This window comes from Choloepus didactylus, chromosome 10, assembly GCF_015220235.1.
Source record: "Choloepus didactylus isolate mChoDid1 chromosome 10, mChoDid1.pri, whole genome shotgun sequence".
Lineage (NCBI taxonomy): Eukaryota > Metazoa > Chordata > Mammalia > Pilosa > Megalonychidae > Choloepus > Choloepus didactylus.
The window spans coordinates 103,849,273-103,870,696 of record NC_051316.1 but is presented as its reverse complement, the minus strand read 5'-3'; the positions used below and the strand labels follow the sequence as shown (position 1 = coordinate 103,870,696).

Genomic DNA, 21,424 nt, shown 5'->3' with positions numbered 1-21,424 from the left:
AAATAGAATTTATACTGCATGATTTAAAGATTCAAAAAGTCCTACTTAACTCAATGTTTGACCAGCAACAGACAACAAACACATACTCATTGGTTGGTTGTTGGAGTGGGTGGGTAAGTGGCTGGATGAGTTGGTTAAATAGGTAACTGATATTGTGCCAAAAAACAAACAAACAAACAAACAAAAAAATGCAGGCTTTGTGGACAGAAAATCCTAGGCTTACAACTTAGCTTTCTCACTTAATAGCTATTCAACCTGGAACAAATTACTTTACCTCTTGTGTCTCAGCTTCATCTATAAAATGGAGATAATATGACTTGACTTACAGTTTTTGAAGATTACAGACAATATACAATGCCTCCTATGTGACAAATACTCAATAGTTAGTGGCTAATATTATTGTGAGAATGAATGAATTTGGCCCAACTACATTTCTCCATCCACAGTCCCTACAAAATTCCATATACTACTGAATTACTTATCTGGTATTCTCAAAATGTATACTGTATAATCAATCTAGAAATCTCTGCCACCTTCCTCCTACTTAGCCAGACCCTGCTGGGCTAAACTGCCACTTCCTCCATGAAGACTGCCCTGGCCACCCCAATCAATATAGTGTTGAGTCCCTTCTCTGGAGAAGATCTGCTGATGTAATTATACTCAGCTCATCCTGCATCCAATATTGCATCAATCATGTTTTGGCTGGCATGAGTCATACCTAAATGCAACTCAGGAGCTCCCCAAGCTGATGGCATGACACTGCACCACCAAAGGGGCTTTCTCAAAGTTCAATGGACCCAGTCAGTATGGCAGAAAACTGATCTCCAAGGGATTGCCACCCATAATATCAAATCATGCATACAGGCAAGACCTGTAAGTATCTAAATGCACTAGTCTCTAAAATTTCCCATTTTCGTTGCACTTCTTTTCCTTTCCTTTATCCTTTTCCCTTATCCCCTCTTATTCTTAGTCCCTCAAAAGTTGATTGGACCTGATGGGAAGAATGGGTAAGGCTGATCAGGGTGGAGCAATTTTTCTGTTTTCCTATTAACTTAGTCCAGGCCCACATGAGATACAAATGACATCACATTTGTAAGATGATAGCCTCAAGTCCCTAAGGTAGACTTCAGTAAATGGAGCCAATTCCCTAAATAATATCTAAAATTTAATTATCTCCACTGATTAGACTACATTCCAAAGTAACTGAGGCAATGATCAGATTAAGCACTTCAAATCAACTGTGCTAATTCCAAGGTTAAACCATATTTCCACAAAAATTAGCAAACTCTCAAGTTAGACTGTCCCACTGAAGTGATTCAGCTGCTTAGAAATGACCACACAACAATCGAGACAATTTAGCTTCTCTGGCAACGTATGCTTTTCAGTGATGCCTGATGGCAGAGAGCATATGAAGGTTTTGATCTCGGGGAACTACTCACCACCCCAGACCCCAAATCATGAAAAGGCCATGGCCCAGTGACTGCTGACCTACCTCCCAAGGTGGCAGAGATGAGGAGGTGGGTGCCGTACTTTTTGATGATGGTGTCGATGAACTGCTGAGTGGTGGGTCTCCTGCCAAGCAGGCGGATGCTCCTTTGAAATTCCGGCATGAGGGGCACTGGGTGATGGACCAGATCTCTTCTCTCGATGGCTGTGTTCCTCACCTTCCAACGGGCAAACTCCCTGGGCAGGAGAGATGAGCGAGACTCAACTTACCACCTCTGCCCTCATGCCAAAGCCCACCCAACCACCACATCCAGGCATCTGTCCTCAGCAGGGAGGGCGCCTGCAATCACTTTTGATATCCACTAGGAATACTTCAGTCTGGAGCTCTCCATCCTTTTCAACCAACAAATATTTATTGAGTACTGCTCTCGTCACTGGGGATGAAGTGATGAATCAGACAGATGCAGTCCCTGCCCTCATCAGGGATACAAAAACCAGGGGTAATTTTTACTAGGTTATGGGTAGAGAAACTAATGAAAGACAAAGAGTTATAATAATAACATAATAATAAAATTATGATAGTGACAATGACAATAATGATGATGATGATTTTCATGGCATTTTATAGTCCACAAGAATATCATGTTGACTTTCTCATCTGATTATCACCCCGGTCCAGTGACAGGGGATTTTTATCCTTTTCTTCTGCCTATCACAGGAACTAGTTCTTGCCATCAAGTTGCTTGTTCATCTCCCTTACAAGACTAATTTCACAGAGATGGAATTGACTTGATTTTAGTTTGCTTCTCCAGTAAACAGCTCCCTGCTTTTTACCTGGTAAGATTCATAAGAATGTTAGCTGGATGAATAAATAAACAAATGGATGTAAAGAAGAAAGGAAGGGAGGGAGGTAGAGACGGACAATGGAGAGAACCTAAGGCCCAACCAGAGTTTGGTTCTAAGATGATTCAAAAAAAAAAAAAAACAAAAAACAAAAAACAAAAAAATAGCCCAGAGCTCAGTTTAATTCAAAAATTTAACAAGCATTTATGGAGCACCTACTACTTGGGAGAAATCAGGGTAAGCTCTGAAGACCATGAGGAAGAGTTTCCATTTTTCCCTTCTGTAACGATATGGTAGAGCAAGACCACAGAGCACTGAACTTGGAGCCCAACTCAGAGTCTTGCTCTGCCTCTTGCCGACTATGTTGTGTGAGCCTGGGCAAGGCAGGTCACCTCTCTCAACCGTGATTCCCTCATCTATAAAATCTAACTAATATCATCTACTCCCTCTTGCTGTTGCAGGGATTACATGAAACAAAGGGTGTGAAAACTGAAAGGAAACTGAAAGGCACTAACCCAATGGGAAGGATTATATATAACTTTATTTCCTCAAAAGTTTCCAGACATGCAGATCATTAAAGGTTCAGAGACAGTGAAAAAGGAACATGCAAACTGAGTACAAGTAGAAATTTAAAGTGTCTTGGTTCAGGTGGATTTTGCTTAACTAACAATCACTGTTCCTACCAAAGATATAGCTCTCCCTGGAACAACCAGCTCTCTGATCTGCCAGAGTTACAAGCTCTCAGTCCCTTAAGAAAAACAGACCAGCCAGGAGGCTTGTAAGGTCAACGTAGATAAATTATGGGAACCAGAGTCTAATGAAAAGGTCTCTCTCCCCTGCCACAAGATGGGAGGGATGAATAAAGGAAGGGATACAGGGCAAGAGGTAGGAATCAGGCTGGAATATGCCTGGGTAACTCAGTGATGGAGTTTGACCCTAATGCAGAGGAAACGGATTCTGAAAAAAGCTTTAAAATTGGATTACATTTACAAGCCTCAGAGCTTATGGTCTGTGTCTGCTTAAGGAATTTCTGTCCCTAATTCATAACATGGTTCAAATTTTAAGTAAAGTCAACTCAATGCCTTTCACATGGTAGGTACGTATTAAATCAATCAACTGCACTCAGTGAACCCTTGCAGCTCATCTACAAAGTACAAAGTATGATGCCTATAGGATGGGGATAGACATATCAGTGTCCCCGTCCTTAAGAAGCTCACGGTCTGGTAGGAAAGACAGAATATTTTCAATTAATTGTAAAGTGAGGACTACAGACACAGAGGAAGAACCTGCAGGTCTCAGGCCTCTAGGGAAATGTCACAGAGAAGGTCGTAGTTTTGAGGTCGGCATGGGATCTAGATTAACGGAAATGTGGCTAAAAACAACAGAACAACAACAAAAGTTAAAGGGCAGGAGCAGAGTAACAGGGGGTATTAGAATATGTTAAGGGAAGAGGTGAACAAGAGGGTAGTGTATGAAGAAGGTGGTAGAGAAGGAGACAAGATAGAGCAAATGGGTTTCCTAACCTAGGGACAGGTAAGGGGACTTGGGTGCCAGCTGAGGAGAATTTTATTGGTGTGATGGACCTCTGCCTCCTGGTGTACATGCCCTTGGGTGATACCTTCCCTCTGAGTGTGGGCTGGACCTAGGGACATGCTTCCAACAAACAGAATACATGAAAAAGTGATGGCGTGTCCCTTTCACAATGATGTTGCAAAACACTGTGACTTCCACTGTGCTCTTGCACAGTTTCTTTAAAGAGCCACAGAGAATATGTTTTAGGCTTATATGTGGCCATAGGGTAACTGTCGCAGCTACTCAGCTCTGCCGTGGTAGTGCGAAGCAGCCACAGTCAATATGTAAACAAGCATAAATAAAATTTTATTTACAAAAGCAGGCCATGGGCCAGATTTAGCCTATAGACTGAGGTTTGCTGACTCCTATTCTGAAAGCATCACTCTGATTCCATTCATAAAAATCATCAAATCCAAAGCACTCAATTCACAAATGGTTAAACTTTTAATGCCAAAGAGATTTAAGCTATTTGCATAAGATCATGCAGCAAATAACTGGTGGGACTTAAATGAGAACCTAGGGCTCATGACTCCAAGTGCAACACCCTTTCCATGGCAACAGGCTACCTAAGGACAAACAGGAAAGCAACAGAAAAAGGAAAAAGGTCTTGCTTGTCATATTGTCTAACTGCTCTGCTGGCCCAGACACAATTTCATGTACATTCTCAGTGAATCGAGCACAATATAAAATATACCCTTTCCTTCTGAGCCAACAGAGCAAGCAAATTCCCTTGGAGGAGAAGGCAGAACTCACAAAGACACAGGATCTGTGGAATATGCTTATGCCAAATTAAGCATCCCAGCAGGGTGGGCGAACCAATTAGACTGAGATTAAAAAAGGAGCCTGGGTGGAAGGCTTAGGGTGGCTGCAGCAAGGCCCATCCCACTGAGGGAGCTGAAGGTGGGAGGCCAGGTGATGACTAGATGAAGCCTGAAACCAGGGTTACAGGATTTAAAATGAGGCTGGAGAGAAAAATATTAAGTTCATGGCTTTCTTTGTAGAGTTAAGCACTGCCTTTGTAGGAATCCCCCCTCACCCTCTTTCACCACACTGATACCCTCTGACACACACACAGACCCCAAAATAATGCATAGAGAATGAAGTAGCCCTGGAGAAGAAAGGAATAAGGACTATGAGCCAGGCAGGAGACCTGGTTCCAGGGTCTTGGAAGGGTACTTCCTCTCCTGGGCCTTGGTGCCCCTACCTGTGAAATAAGCTGACTCTATCAGATGATCTTCAGCCCCGTATCTTTCAGCCCAGGCTTTGGTGGCAGAAATCTGGGGTTAAAACCTCACTCTGCCACCTGCTGGCTAAGAGATCTTGGGTGAGTTTGCTTATAATGGGTAAAATGTAAATGATAACCACCTTAGAGGAAGGCAGAGAATTATATTAAATCATATAACACAGTGCCTAGAATAAAATGGTAGTTGTTAAAGTCATTATCAGCATTTTCATTGTTAGAATTATCTGAGGGGTTCCCTATGGGAGAAGGGGTTGAGAGTAGAAGGATGGGGGGGGTAAAGTGGAGGAGTAAAGTGGAGGAATTTACAACACAATTATGCTCTTTCTCAGCAAATTGAACTTTTGGGTGGGATTTAATTCTTTTGAAACATAGTAAAAGTAGTGAAACTGACTTTAAGTAATGGACCAGCAGTTTATAAATTCCCTCCAAGTCTCCTCTCTCATATGTGATGTGAGGACTAAATCGTGCCTCCCACCCAAATAGTGCTATGAGGCTTACATGAAATAATGCTTAGGAAAGTTCTCTGTAAACTGCAACAAGGCATGCACAATTGTTGGCTACTGTTGCTATTACCAGTACTCTTATTATTTTTATAATAATAAGTTATTTTATTAATGCTGCTTCTAATGCTTGAAACTTTCTTTTTTGGTTTCCTCTTCTGTGAAATGGGGTTGTCAATTTCTGCTTCTTCAGAGATGCTTTGAGGACAGCCTCCCCATCAGTGCTGGGCCAGAGTAAGCACAGGATAAATCAGAGTTTTCGCCATTGTTTTCAGAATCATCAAGGCCACTAATAACCTCTGAATAAATGAAGAGATGCTTTACTCTTCTTTATAAAGCAAGTTGTATAGACATTAAAAAATAAAGAAAATGGGAAAATCAAGGGAAGAAAATAAAGTGAAGCTTGAGTGAAAATCAGCAGGCAAAATTAACTCTATAATCCCCTGATCATTTGATGGAAGCAGACCACAAAAGTATATGAGCTTCTTTGCAGCCAAAGTAAAACATGAAGCATAATTGAACGATCCACACAGTCAAGGTGATAACTGAGTAGTTGTTGGAGAAGCACAGATTTCCGGGTCAAACATCTCCTGTGGTTTCTCATAAAGAGACGGATAGAGTGGACACTGGTGAGTGACATCCTCAATGACACCCCATTGAGTGCTGCCTAAGGCGTATGCCAAAGCCAGTAAAACCAACGGCATGAGGGGGAAACATATTGCTGTCAAGATATGCAGCTCACTGGTGGTCAAACTTTATCCAAGGATACATTTTAGAACATTTTATAGATACCATATCCCCAATAAATGTTTGCTGAAAGCCTGACTGATTGTAGTCCTGAGACGATTGTGTGTGTTTATTCGTAGGCGGCTTATCCCATCGGTTGCATTAACGCATCATTCGGAAGCGGAATGAAAAGAAGCTTCCGAGCATCAGGGTGATGGAGGGGAACTCTGTGACTGCTTCCCTTACTGTTGGCAGCAAGTTTTCCCCAGAGATGAGCAAGGGGAATCACAGAGGAGGAGAGCGAGAAGAAATTATTGAGCCGAGAGAGGGCACTGCTCTTGCCTGCTGCTCCCAATCTCCCCTGATGCAATCCCCAGCCGGTGCAGGGAAAGGTGAACCCAAGGGCATGTGTGAGGTGGAAATGATGCATCTTAATGGGTGAGGGTGTCAGCGCCAAAGCCTCTGCCTCCACCAAGCCCCAGAACATAAGAAGGAGGGTAGGTGAGAAATCGCAGCCTGCATGCAGATATCTCAGGGCATTTCAGCCCTGCGGTGGGGGTGAGGGTTGGCGGGACAGGGAATTAAAACCAAAAGAATTGTCTCTGGAAAATAAGATTATGAATAACAATATTATTTAATTACAAGTAAAGACACTGACTTAACTTTAGAGAATAAAATAAGTCTTGCTTCAAATTAGTATAGAATACTTGCTGTTTTCCAAAGCATGTTCATTCAAGGAATGACATTTTAGCCTTATACCAACCCTAGAAGCAGTTCTGCAGGCTCTTACAGGAACGCAGTTCAGAGAAATGGGGGCAGTTAATCCTGGGGAAGTGTACTGGAATATAGCTATGTGTTTCTCATGGAGTAGAAACTTAAAAGAGAAAAACAGAAACAGGACAAGCACCCTTAGAATGGCCTAACTTTTATGTGATGGACCATCTGCACAAGAGCAACTTGCTCCATCACAGCACTGTTACTGAGGGCAGGGGGCGCATATTAGGAGTTGTGGGGGAGACAACTTAATAACACACGTGCTTTGTTTTACTCTAAGGGGCCAGCATTTCCTGAGATGCCCTCTGTGCATCTGACCAGCCTCCCCACTTAGCCATATAGAATCTAAAACACCAGGATGGAAGGGATTTTGATGACAGATCACACTAAGTCATCACTGGCAGTTCTCAGATGAGGAAACCGAGGCCCAGAGAGAGAAAGGGACTCACACCAGGCCACAGAACCATCGGTGGTAGGGTGACTGGAATTGGGGTTCCTGAGCTCAGCTTCAGTATTCTCTCTCTGGCTGACACTGCCTCATTCATATTATCTGGATTCTGCGGGTTTTGCAGGGCACTTGGTCTTTTTCAAAGTCCTCTTATGTACATCATCCTCTCAAGAACCTGGAAGGGGGAAGGTATTGCCAGCCCCATCACAAGTGGGGGAAACTGAGGCCCAGGGCAGTGAAGGCTACATGGCAAATACATGCCAGAGCTGGGATGGAAATTCAGATTTCATGATTTGCTGCCGGGCTCTTCCCAGGTCCTTCCTGCCCCCTCCTCCCCTGCCCAGGCTGGGTCACCATGCAGCAGAGGACTGCCGTTGACTCTCCCCAATGGCCTTGCCAGGGGTCTCGCCGTGTTCTGCAGAAGAATGAGACATTGGCTATCAAGGAAAAGCAAAGGCTCTTTCCACAAATTAGACCACCTGTTATGGGCTGAAATGTGACCCCGCAAAAGATACGTTCATGTCTGAACCCCTGGTACCAGGAATGTGAACTTATTTGGAAATAGATCCCTTAGAGATGGAATTAGTTATATTAAGATGAGGTCACTGCAGTAGGGTGTGCCCTTAATCTGATATGACTGGGCATATCAGACAGACGCAGGGAGAAGGTCAGAGATTGAAGGGTTGCAGCTGCAAGCCAAGGAATGCAAATACCAAGGCAAGAAAAGGCAAGGAAGGATTTTCCCCTGTGGGTTTCAGAGTTGCCAACCACTTGATTCTGGGTTTCTAGACTACAGAACTGTGAGACAATCTGAATTTGTTTTTGTCAGCCACTCCGTCTGTGGTTCTTTGTTATGAATTCTAGGAAACCAATAAACCTCCCATCGTTGAGTACTTGGAAAGGGCACACAAAACAAGTCCTTGCCTAAAGATGCTGTGGCACCATGGGACAGACAGACGTTTTAGCGGAAAGACCTGGCTTTGACCTGGCTTTGAATCCCAGTTGAAGAGCCACCGAGTGACCTACTGCAGATGATTCAGCCTCTGTTCCTCTTTATCAGTGAGACAGGAATCATAGTACTTACCTTGCAGGGTTGCTGGAAGGATGAAACATAATGAATGCAATTAATCTGGCAATAGTAGCTACTCAATAAATGTTAGTTATTTATCCTTTGGCTAGGCATTCTAAAATGGGAGTTTGTCATATAACACTTAACTTTTAATGGTTATTTTAAATGATCTTAATATGCCCGTGGGCTCCAGGGATTACGCAAACTGCATAGAAATAAAATATGTAAAATTCTGTTTACTCAATTTGTCTTTCTGCTTATTTCCAAAGCATCTATTGTGAATGCATGACTCATAACTAAATATAGATTAATAAAAGTTTGGAACAGCAATTATTTTCCAATTATCATAAATCCCATTAAATACTGCAATTATATGAATTTTATTTTTCAAATCACAAAACTTGTGAGCCCCGAGGAACCGCAGAGAATATCTTCTTCACTGACTTCAATCTTCAGATGGAAACACAGAGACTCTGAGAGGGGAGATACTGTTTCCCCTCTCAGCTGGCAGTACCTGGTTTTAAAATCCACGTCTTGCACACACAGGCCTCTGCTCATTTCCCTTTGCCATAGTGCTTCTTTTTAAGAGAAAAGTGAGCAATGTCTTCCTCAGCAAGTCACACCACACTTAACTGCCAATTTCTTTCTTGTTAAAATAGCTTGGGATTAGCGAGCACATTGCTATTTTAGAGCCTCCCCAAATTCCACAATCTCAGCTAGAACCTTCTTTCATTTCCCCATTTACAAAACTTCCTTGCTCCTGCTTTAAGCCAGTTAAGAAATACCTTTTTCTCCAACTCATTCAACAAACATTCACTGAATATCTGGCCCTATGTCAGGAATTGGGAATCTAAGGCCATCCTTTATTTCACCTAATGTGCCCAAGTACTTAGAAATTATTCAACCAGGGGCCAGCAAACTATGGACCACTGACCACATCTGACCCACTGCCTGTTTTGTAAATAAAGTTTTATTGGAAAACAGCCATGCTCATTTGTGTATATATTGTATGTGGCTGCTTTTGTGTTACATAAGCAAAGCTGAGAAGCTGTAACAGATACCAGAAGACTCATGCTGTCTAAAATATTTATTATCTGGCCCTTTATAGAAAGTTTGCTGACTTCAGATTTATCCATTGACTTGGCCATTTAAATAACTTAATTTAAGAAAATAATCAAGAAGTCCCCAAAGATTTATAGACTGACCAGAGAGCTAGACAGATAAGTAGATTCTGTGTAAGTTTTCCTTGACAAAAGGATTCTCTTGCCCTAAAAATGTTTGAAAACGATGGAGCCAAAGCAAATTAGACAAAAAGGATGCTTTCCCACACAACCCACTTGGAACACCTTTAAACCTAACTAACAAAGTCATTGTTTAAATGCACATCAGAAGGAACTGATGAATGATGCCCAGATCAAATCTGAGTAAAGAAAATAGACTGTTTCAAGTGGAATATATGATTTGAAGATTAAACAAGGTAATTAACTCATTATATGAAGTGATGAAAAAAAAGAAAGAAAAAAAAGCATCATCGAATGTTGGGGAGGGTGGTTCTAATGCATTCTCAGAGGTATCTGATTGCCCAAATGCCACAAAAAGTTAACTGTTTTTCCTAACCAGTAGGACCTGATGAGTTTTCATGCCGTGAAAACACAGCTCCAAGGGCTAGACCTGGAATGACAAGAGAGAGTTTACAGCAAGGCAAAGACCATCTCAATGAAAGCAAGCTCTTTTTTGACTGTCAGAGATGATCAGAATAGAACAGGCTGGCCTGGGAAGCCGGGAAGGCCCTGTCTGAAGTTATCAGAGCAGAGTGTGGGTAACTGATTGACAGAGATCCGTAGAGGTGGGAATAAGAATCTAAAAGGTAGTTGGAAATGGGTGTTTTTGCTGTTCTTACTGACTGGAATACTCTTATCAGTTTCAGGAAAGAAAAACGTGCACAGAACATTAGGAACTGTCCTCCAAGTGCCAGATGAATTGGATATGTTTTAGTTGGGAACTGATCATCGTGTTAGTCACTGATATTTGAGTCTCATGAAGGCACCAGGATTTGATGGATAATGATTATGCAAGAGATTATCTTCTTAGCATTTTTCAGCTCTGCATTAGTTGGAATGATAGTGCAAAACACATTGATTGCTGCCAGCCCCATGCCCTATAGCAATGGCTATCCTCAGACTGAGTTTTAGCTCCATTCTTTCTTTTAAAGCACACAAAAAGGTTTCTCTCTATCAAATGATCTTTCTGTTCTTCTTTCTTCATGTCTCCACATACAATTACCATGTTATTTTTCTTGGGTATAAAGGAATTTTCATGGTCATATCCTACGGAAGTCACTATCTAGCAAACATTCTTTTGCAAGCTCTCTCGATACTTTCCCAACAAGTCATCTTCTCTCTTTCTCCTGCATGCACTTACCCATGTAAATCCCTAATATCTCTTTTCCAATATCAAATATGCTTGATTCTTCAACTCTATATGTCTATGGATAAATATATATTGACTACCTAACATGGGCTGGATGCTTTCAATTTAGTGCCCACAAGCACGCTTTGAGGTGGCTATGATCAACCTCATTTTACGAAACTCAAGTTCTTTCATTATAACCAGCAAGGTTAGGAGTCCAACACAGGTATAACTCTCTATTACACTATGTGCACACTGGATCTCACTTAGGATTGCTTTCAATCCAAGATTCTGTCTAGCAAGCTAATTGCCCATTATAAACTTCAAGTCCATGAATTTATGTGAACTGTTCTTCAACTATCTTGTATTTCTTATTTATCTCTAGCATTTTCAGTAAGGTACTGCCCATATTTTGGTTGATAGTCTTATGATTTGGGTGGAGTCTCACTTCTAAGAAGATAACATCTAAGATAAAAAACAGATGGTCAAAGTGAGGTCACCCCTGACTATGAATCCCATTGGCTATACAGGTCTCCTTAAAGGCTGACATTGGATTTAGAAAAATGAGCACTGGACTGCAAATAAAAGACACTGTAAATCTGACATCTACTCGACCTTCATAATAAGCTGGACTGCCTTGGGCAAGTAATGATTTCTCTTTGGATTTCACTTTTCCAATCTGGAACATGGATGCGTTGTCTAGATTAATGGCTTCTGCATTTTTGTTTAGATATGAAACATGTAATTCATCAATCCATTCTTTCAGATAAGGTTGTTTTTTTGTTTCCTGTATTTAGCATTTACTATGATTCCATCTCTATTTTAAGTGCTAAGGATACAGGAGAGAACAATATAGACAAAGAACTTGCATTTTTCTAGGGAAAGCATGAATAATAATCAAATAAATCTTTGCAAAATAAGTAATTAGATATAAGCAGAACTTCTCTGGAGATTTGGGTGGTTGTAAAACCTCATCTCTCCCCTTACACCTATGCTGGTTTAGAACTGTTACGTACCCCAGAAAACACCATGTTCTTTTAATCCATCCCTGTGGGGGTAGACTTATTGCAGTTGGGGCCTTTGAATAGGTTGTTCCAATTGAGATGTGACCTAGCCCATTCAAAGTGGGTCTTAATCCTTTTCTGGAGCATTTTATGAGAGGATAAAAGGCAGAGACATTTGGAGAGAGATGAGAAAGACAAACACCTCAGAGATGCTAAGAGAGAACCCTCAGGTGCGCAGAAAGAAAGCCACTGGAATTAGAAGCTGAAAGCAATGAAACCCATGAGTGAAGGACCAGCAGACATCAGCCAGGCACCTTGCTATCTGATAGAGGAACCCTGGATGCCAGCAGCTTTTCTTCAGAGAATGTTATCCTCTCGTTGATGCCTTAATTTGGACATTTTCATGGACTTAGAATTTTAACTTGTAACTTAATAAATCCCCATTGTTAAAAGCCAGTCCATTTCTGGTATATTGCATTTTGGCAGCTTTAGCAAACCGAAACAGATTTTGGTATCAGAGAACTGGGGTGCTGCAATTTGTAAATACCTAAAATGCTGTAATGGCTTTATAAATGGATGAGAGGAAGATTTTGGAAAAATTGTGAGATGCTGGATGGAAAAGGCCTAGGTTACTTGGAAGAGACTGTAGGTAGATATATGGATGCTAAAGGTACTTCCAATGAGGCTTTAGACAGAGATGATGCATATGTCATTGCCACCTGGAGGAAAGGTGGTCCTTGTTTTAAAGTGGCAGCTAATTTTGCAAAATTGAGTCCTGGTGTTGGATGGACAGCAGAATTTGAAAGCAATGCACTTGGATATTTAGCCGAAGAAATTTCAAACTAAATGTGGAAAATGCAGCCTGGTTTCTCCTTGCAGCTTTTAGTAAAATGTGAGAGGAAAGGGATGAGCAGAAAGCTAAACTCTTGGGTACAAGGAAACCAGAAATTAATGGTTTCGAAAATTCTCAGTTTCTGGAAAGCAAGTTCCCAGAGAACAGAGCCCCATGTGAGGATTTAACCAGTCAGCCATCTCAGTGCAAATCAGGATTGGATATGGAATTATCTGGAAAGGATTTATGGAGAGTCCTATTGTCTTACAGTTGAGACCCCTGTGTGTTATTGTGGGATCTGTATAAATGAAACCACTGCCAGCCTGGACTAAAAGGGACAGAAAAGGGACAGATCGAAGGAAAAAAAAAAATGACTTTAAAGACAGAAACCATGGAAGCTGAGGTCTGGAGTCAAGAAATCTTGGGCCAGGAGAGAGAGTGAGTTTGCCCCGAAGTTTGCAGAGGGCTGACCTTCCTCCCCATTGTTCAGGAAGGGTGTTACCACCCCAGGGATCTTAGATGCCTGTGGAATTGAGAGGAGCTCGGTTGCCCCCTTGTTTATGAAGAATGCTGCCACCTCAGGCCTCAAAGAGGATGGAGCACATTCCCTGGGGATTGGGGAGAGCCTGGCCACCTCCCCACTGTTCTAAGGGGGTTGAGAGTGTGTCCTGGAGATGACAGAGGGTCCAGGTGCTGCCCTGATGGTTGAATAGGGTAGATCCAATAACTTGGTGGTCTCCCCAAAGCTTGGAGATGTTAGAACCCTCACCCCAGTGTTTGGACAGAGCAGGGTTGCTGCGTAAAGACCTTGGAGAGGGTGGGACTGCTGCTCTCTCAAGCCCTGAGGATAAAACATCTTTTTGTAGATGACTCTCAGACTTTAAAATCTAATGGAGTCTGCCCTGCAGGTTTTGGGAACTGTTGGGACCTGCGGCCCCTGTTTTCCTTCCAATTTTTCCCTATGGAAATGGGAAAATTTAACCTATGACTGTCCCTCCTTTGTATATTGGAAGCAGATAACTTGTAAGTTTCACAGGTCCACAGCTGGAAGGGAGTTTTGACTTAGGACAGAGCATGCCTGTTACTGATTTTGATAAGACTTTGTACTTATTTATTGTTACTGAAATTATTTAAGTTTTTGTGATATTGTAATGGAATGAATGCATTTTGCATAAGGAAAGAACCTGTCTTTTGAGGGTCCAGAGGGTGGGGTAAGCTGGTTTGGAGCTGTTATGTACCCCAGAAAATGCCGTGTTCTTTTAATATATCCCTGTGGTGGCAAACCTATTTATTGTAGGTGTAGGCTGTTTCAATTGAGATGTGACCCAGACCATTCATTCAAGGTGGGTCTTAATCCTTTACTGGAGTTCTTTATGAGAGGAAAAAAGGCAGAGATATTTGGAAAGAGCTGAGAGAGAGAAACATCCCAGAGATGCTAAGAGAGAACCCTCAGATGTTCAGAGAGAAAGCCACTGGAATCAGAAGCTGAAAGCGATGAAACCAGGGAGAGAATGACTAGCAGATATGCTTGCTATCTGACAGAGGAACCCTGGATGCCAGCAGCCTTTCTTCAGAGAATGCATCCTCTTGTTGATGCCTTAATTTAGACATTTTCATGGCCTTAGAGTTGTAATTTGTACCTTAATAAATCCCTATGTTAAAAAATAGTCCATTTCTGGTATATTGCATTTTGGCAGCTTTAACAATCCAAAACACCACCCTACCCCCAGGTCAGGCCAAGAAGCACAATTTAAAAACTATCAGATTCAGTCCATCTGTGCTTTTGGATGGAGGTCCTTAGACCGCACACATCAGAATTTGGTAGGAACCCATGTTAAAATATAGAAACAAGAATGAGTCTGCCTGTGATTTTTAACCACCTTCCCAGTGATTCTCTTGCAGAATAAAAGTGAGAACTTCAGCACTGAAGGGCTTCGAGGTCTCTTCTGTGTTTGGACAGTCTCCTCTCTCATCCCCACCTACTAAACTCTTTTCAACCTCTGGGTTTCAGACTGAGGGTCACTTCCACAGGGAAGCCTTCCCCAACTCCCCCAGCCAGGTCAGCTTCCCAGATAACTGACCACAGCTAGCGATTAGATTGTTGAGCTGTGTGGTTATTTGATTGTCATTCTCCACTGATAGCAACCTCCATGGGACAGGGGTTGTATCTATCTTGCTCAGCTCTTAAGTCATTTCCTGGAACTTACAGTGTTCAATAAATACTTCTTAAATAGATGAAGAACGTGTTTATGGATGGGTCTTCTCCCCTTTCCAGCATTAAGAAACTCGTGTTCCAAGGCACTCCCCACAAGAAATTGTTTCACTGCCAATGCAGAACCCCTGGAGTATAGCAAGTTACTTAGGACCCTATTTCCAAATTGCCTAAAAGTCATCAGTGTCTTCCTTTTTCTATGTATCATTGTATCCTGTTCTATGCATAGTCAGAAGTGGTAATTTAATCAGCAGAGGTGAGGAAATTTGAAATTAATCCTTTACTCTTTAGTGCTTTCATTTTCTACTTTCCAATCGGTAGCATGTCTAATAAGCTTCCAGATCTGAAACAAACAACTCATATGGGATTAAATAAAACAAGGGTCTTGGCCAAGACACACAGAAGGGCAAAGATCCACCTGGTTCCCCTGCTTCCACCTTGACAACCCTACAATTCTTTCTAAATATTAATCTAGAATTACCTTCTCAAAGAGTCAGTTGGATCATGCCACCTCCTCCACCCTGGAAAGCCATCAGCAAGTCCCCACTGTCTACAAAATCAATAGGAAACTCCCTTGATTCACATTCAAGAATCTCATGAGCAGGCTTAAACTTCAAATTCCCGGCTTCCTCTATTACCTATCCTTACAACAGTCAAATTGAATTGCTCTGTGGACCCAGCCACAAATAATATTACCCACCTCTACGTTTTGTTCACATGTTCATGAGCTTTTGGAGACTACTCACTACCTAAAACTGAGCCCAGGTTTCTTAATACTGGGCATGGAAATGTGACCTACATTTTTGGTTTTCTCTTACCCTCCCCAGCCCTGCCTCAGGAATCAATTTTTTATTTTGTTTTTGTTTCATTTTTAGATCTTATCAAATGTACAAACTCACTCTGACCTTCAAACCTCACTACATGTAGTTTCCTCTACCAGAAAAACTCTTCCTCTACTTTGTTTTCTCACTCTTACCAATAGCACCGTGCATTCCTCCAAAGTACAAAATTCCCAGGATTAAAACTGCCTTTTTACTTTGTGGGGCCCCCTATAAGATGAGATATTCTGTGTAAGAATAGGAAAGAGGTAGCTTGTTTACAAAGTATTCTTAGCCCAAGGCCTGGCATCTAGCATATTCTCAAATATTTGAGGAAAGAATAGCCAAGCCTCATTCATTCTCAGTTGGTTCCAAGGCTCCCCATCTATTCATTCATTCAGAAATACTTTTTGAGCTACTACTATTTCCAAGGCACCCATTTGAATTGCCAGAAGTATAGTGCTGAGAAAGATAGACAAAATTCTTGCTTTTGTGGAGCCAGACAAAAAGAAAAAAAAAAAAACAAACAAATGCATATATAATAAAATGCCAGACAATGCTACCTCCTGAAGAAAAATAAAGCAAGATGGGGAATACAACGTGGCAGGGGTGGAGATGGCTCAGTTTTTGATCGGAGCAGTGAAAGATACTTTAAGAGGAGAAATATGACAAGAGACTTGAATGAGCAAGGGAGACATAGAGGTAAATATCTGTTGCAGGTAGAGGAAAGAACAAGTGCAAAATGCCTGGGGCTATGGGTGAACTTGAACATGAAGTGTGTGGGAAGGTGTACATCTTTGTGGTAGACTGAATTATAGCCCCCACGTATGTCCACATCCTAATCCCTGGAACACGTGAATATGTTTCCTTATGTGACAGGAACAACTTTGCTGGTATGATTAAGTCAAGGATCTTGAGATGGGCAGATTTTCCTGGATTATCCAGATGGGCCCAGTGTAATCCCAAAAGGGAAGCAAGAGGGTGAAAGGCAGAAGGAGAACATAAGACAACAGATGTAGAGTTGGAGGGGTGCACTTTGAAGATGGAGAAAGGGGCCCCCAGCCCAAGACTGCAGGTGGCCTCTAGAAACTGGAAAAAACAAGAAAACAGATTCTGCTTTGCAGCCTCCAGAAAGAATGCAGCTCTGCTGACACCCCGATTTTAGCCCTGTAAGACCCATTTTAGACTTCTGACCCCCAGAACCACAGAAGAAATAATGTGTGTTGTTTTAAGCCATTAAATTTGTGGTGATTTGATACAGCAGCAAAAAGAAGCTAATACTCTCTTAATGTGCCATGACGAGGACTTCAGATTTTGTATTAAGTGTTTTGGAAAGTCACTGGATGTATATACATGGAAAATAGTTTGCAAAATGTTCACAAATATAACCACAGATATGTATGTTCTGTATTTCTTGAGTTTAAGTAAATTTAATTTAAGAATACTTTTGCAGAATTTTCTAAAATAAATTGTTCATATAATTTAGAGTTTATAGCCAAGTTTCATTTTAGGATGGTGATGCCTGATAAGTCTGAGATAAATCATTCCATAACAGGGTAGAAATGTCCATCACAGTTTGAGAGTTTTTGGATATTAGGGAAAGGAGGTATAAAACATATTAAAAACAGATCTGATCAACATCATAGATGAGAAATGTTGATTATATAGCATATGATATCATAACTCGAATGTTCTCAGGGAGGCAGAATGTCAGAAGGCCCAGGTTCTAGTCCTGGCTACACCATCTACCAACTGCGTGACCTTATTTCACCTCTGAGCCTTGATCTCCTCTCCAGTAACAGAAAAATAACACTTTGCCTTCCTCACAGGATGTTTTGAGGGTTTAATTGGTATATGTGAAAGTTCTTTCAAAACTGTAAAATACTACACAAGAATAAGGATTTATTATTTTTGTATTTGTTGCAAGGTTATTAATAAAAATCTGAACATTAAAAAAAAAAGTCATTGGAGAGTTCTGAGAAGGAGTGACAGGATCTGAAATCAATTTCAGGAAGCCTGCTCTGGCTTCTTTGTGGAGGAAAGCTGAAGCTGGTAGTGGCAGGGGGTGGTGTGGGGTAGGGAGAGAGATAAAATTAGAGGCAGGGTAAGCACTAGGGGGCCACTGCAGCGGTCCAGATGAAAAGTGACAGTGGCCTGGACTAAGGTGGCAGTGGTCCCGATGGCAATAAGTGAATACCCTGGAGATGCATTGTGTAAGTAGGGATGGCAGGATTTGCTGATGTGGGACATATAAGGAAGAAAAGGATCAGGGATGCCTCCTGGTTTGGAGGGCAAACAACTGGGTCAATAGTGATGCTATCAGATGAGAAAGGAAACAATGATAAAAGGATACATTTGGCAGAGGCAGGAGGGAAACCAAAAATTCAGATTTTGACGTAGTACCTTTAAGAAGCCTATTAAATAGTTGGGTATACAACTCTGGAAGTCAGGGGAGAGGTCCAGAGTGTGTATACAATGTGAGTCTTTAGAGTAGATTATCTAAAGCCATGAGAATTGATGAGGTCATCAAAGCAGGGACATAGACAGATTGGAGACCCAAGGGTTGAGATGTGGGGCAATCTAATACCTAGAGGTTGCAAAAAGAGAAGCATCCAGCAAAGGCACTGAAAAGGTGAGCCCCATGTACAAGGAAGATCACTGAGAGAGAGATCCCCAGTAAAGGAGAAGTTTTAAAAAGCACAAAATTCAAAGGCCCTACCATGGTTTATATGATCTGGACTCTGTTTACCTCTCCAACTTATCTCTCACCATTCCCCTCCCAGTAACTACATCCCAACCTCAGCTGCCTTTTTCAGTCCTTGAACAGGATGAGCTCTCTTGGCTCTGGGCCTTTGTAGCCTACAGGGGGCGCTGCTCCCTCAGATGTCTGCAGTGCTGACCCCACAGCGCTCAGGCTGGGACAGGCTCTTCCAGACCAAGGAAGCTAAAGTAGCCCCCGTCTTACAATCTGCTCTCTCTCCCTCCTCAGCTTCCTCCCCCTCCTCCTCCTCTTCCCTCGTCCTCCTCACAGATAATTTACACCATCTGCAATTATTTTGTTCTTCGTTTACACTTTGTTCTTCTGCCACATAATCTCCAGGCATCAGCCCTTCTCCCCATTAGAATATAAGCTCCAGGAGGACAAGGACTTTATCTTCTTCATTGCATGGTTCAGTCTAGAACTATGCTCAGCACGCATTAGGTGCTCAATAAATACTTGTTGGACAAATGAAAGAATTCACCTATCCATCAAGAACAAGATAAAATCCTCCTTCATTTATGGAAATCCGCACCCCCACCCCACCCCCATCCATCTTAAAATAAAACAGGAGAGACACTAAAATGTGGTAGAAAGGGGGCAGGTCTGGAACTCAAGCCAGAAGAGACACCATCTCCCAACTGTGCCACTTACCAGCAGTAGTCACACAAGCTCTCTGGGTTTGTTTCCTGCACAGTGAGGATTATAAAGGTGTTTCCTCCAAAGGGTCATTGTTAGAGATAATGGAGGTTATGGCTGGCCACATGGAGGAGCTCATAAACAAGGTCTATTACCTTGTAATCATTATCCTCCCTTCTCTGGCATCCCCATTGCAAGCATCAGAACCACTCATGACCCCGGATTGCAGTTCTTTTACATGTGGGCTTTGTTCCCATCAAACACTGTGAAATTATCAGTACCAATTCAACTCTATTTGAGTGCAGTGACTTGGAAGGTTAAGATTTCTTGTAAACACTTGTGCAATGATTCACTTTCCACTTCCTCAGGGGCATGCAGCATTTTTAGCCTAAATTTCTTCCACTTCATTTTTACTAGCATCTCATCTGTAGCAGTGCCTGCATTGGGAGTGAGGGAGTTTGCCCATAAAATTCCCTGCTGGTCACTCCTCTTACTTCATTGTTTCCCTCTCTTTTTTTCTTCATGCTTTTTTTTCCTAAGCTAACATTTATACAGTGCCTTGCAGTTTGCAAAACACATCTCAAATACCTTAGTTCAATCCTCAAGATGGCCTGTGTGACAGAGGTTTTTATTCACTCCATTTTTCAAGTGTGTAAACTGAGGCACTATGGGCAACATGACATGTACAAGGTAACAGAGCCAGAAAACAGTGGGGCCAGGAGGAGACCCCAGGTATAAGTGATTTTGAGTATTGTGCTTCTCTGCTGTGCCACACCATTCATCCATTAATTCATCAGCCATTCCTTCCTTCATTCACACACTCATTCAATAAGTATTTATTAAGAACCAAGCACTAGTCTAGGTATTTGAAATACATCAATGAACAAAATACTGAAAGATTCTACTCTTGTGAAACTTCTTTTCTAGCAGGAGACAGACAAAAGCAAATAAATTAGAAAGTGGTAAATACTATGGAATAAAAGGAAAGAGGGGCAGGTTAACAGGGATTGGCAGTGCTGGCTGAAGATGGTGCAATTATAAATAGCATGGTCAGGTAGGATTCACTGAGAAGGTGATATTGGAGAAAAGACATGAAGGAGGTGGGAGGAGTGTTAAACTATGTTGGCACCTGGGGGAAGTACTTTCCGCCAAAATTGACACCAGGACACCAGGAGGCCTGGAGACTAGCTAGTAGGAACTGGGGTAGGGAGTAGAAGGAGGTAAAATAAGAAAGAAAACAGGTGGTCTGACTATATAAGACCTTGTAGACCACTGTTAAGTATGTTGGTTTTATTATGAAATAAATGGGGAGCCATTGGAGAATATTACAAATTATGATTGTGTGCTGACGATGGACTGTGGATGATCAAAAGTAGAAGCAGGGAAACTATAATGGAGAATATTGCATGATCCTGGGGAAAGGAAGGTAGATTGGACCAAGGGAGTAACAGGAGTGGAAGCAAGAGGTGGTGGTCAGATTCTGGATTTGTATTGCCAAGGTGGTGCAAGTAGAATTTCCTAATGGACTAGATGTGGGGTGTGAGAGAATAAAGGAATCAATGAAGAGTAAACAGTTTTTGGCTCAAGCAACTGGTAATATGGCTCCTCCACTAACGAAGATGGGAAAGGTTGTGGTTAGGATAGTTTGGCTGGTAATAGGTGGGTGGGGTGGCAGTCATAGTAATAGTACAGGTTTGGACATGTTATATTTTTTGAGGAGTCAACCAGACATCCAGATGGAGGTGTCAAGTGTGCAGTTGTGTATACAAATCTGGAGAGATGTTTGGGCAGGAAATATTATTTACACCCCACTCACCTTAAAAAAATGATTGAGTGAAGATTTATTCATCTACTCAATATTTTATGATATTACAAAAAAGGAACTGCTGAGTATTAATATGGTGGGGAGAAAATGGACATAGTGCCCACCATCAAGGTGGAAGGCAGAGCAAGTATAAGAGATAATCATAACAAATTATATTACAATGTGATGAGGATTTTGGTCAGGAAAGTACATTACTTTAAAAGAGTACACAGCAAAGGCATCTTACCTATTCCAGGGGAGTTACTGAAAGATTCCTAGAAGAAGTGAGATTTAAGCTGATACCTGAAGAAATAGTTAGCCAGGGGC

General features: G+C 41.8%; 1 protein-coding gene across 2 annotated transcripts in view; it reads right to left on the bottom strand.

The window, feature by feature from the left end:
• The window catches only part of BRINP1 (BMP/retinoic acid inducible neural specific 1), a 200,200-nt gene that overhangs the window by 68,400 nt on the left and 110,376 nt on the right, over positions 1–21,424 (bottom strand). For both annotated transcript variants that reach the window (XM_037798467.1, XM_037798468.1), the window contains exon 3: positions 1,493–1,683. In XM_037798467.1, the coding sequence (XP_037654395.1) occupies positions 1,493–1,683 (191 nt within the window). The remainder of the gene's footprint in view (positions 1–1,492; positions 1,684–21,424) is intronic.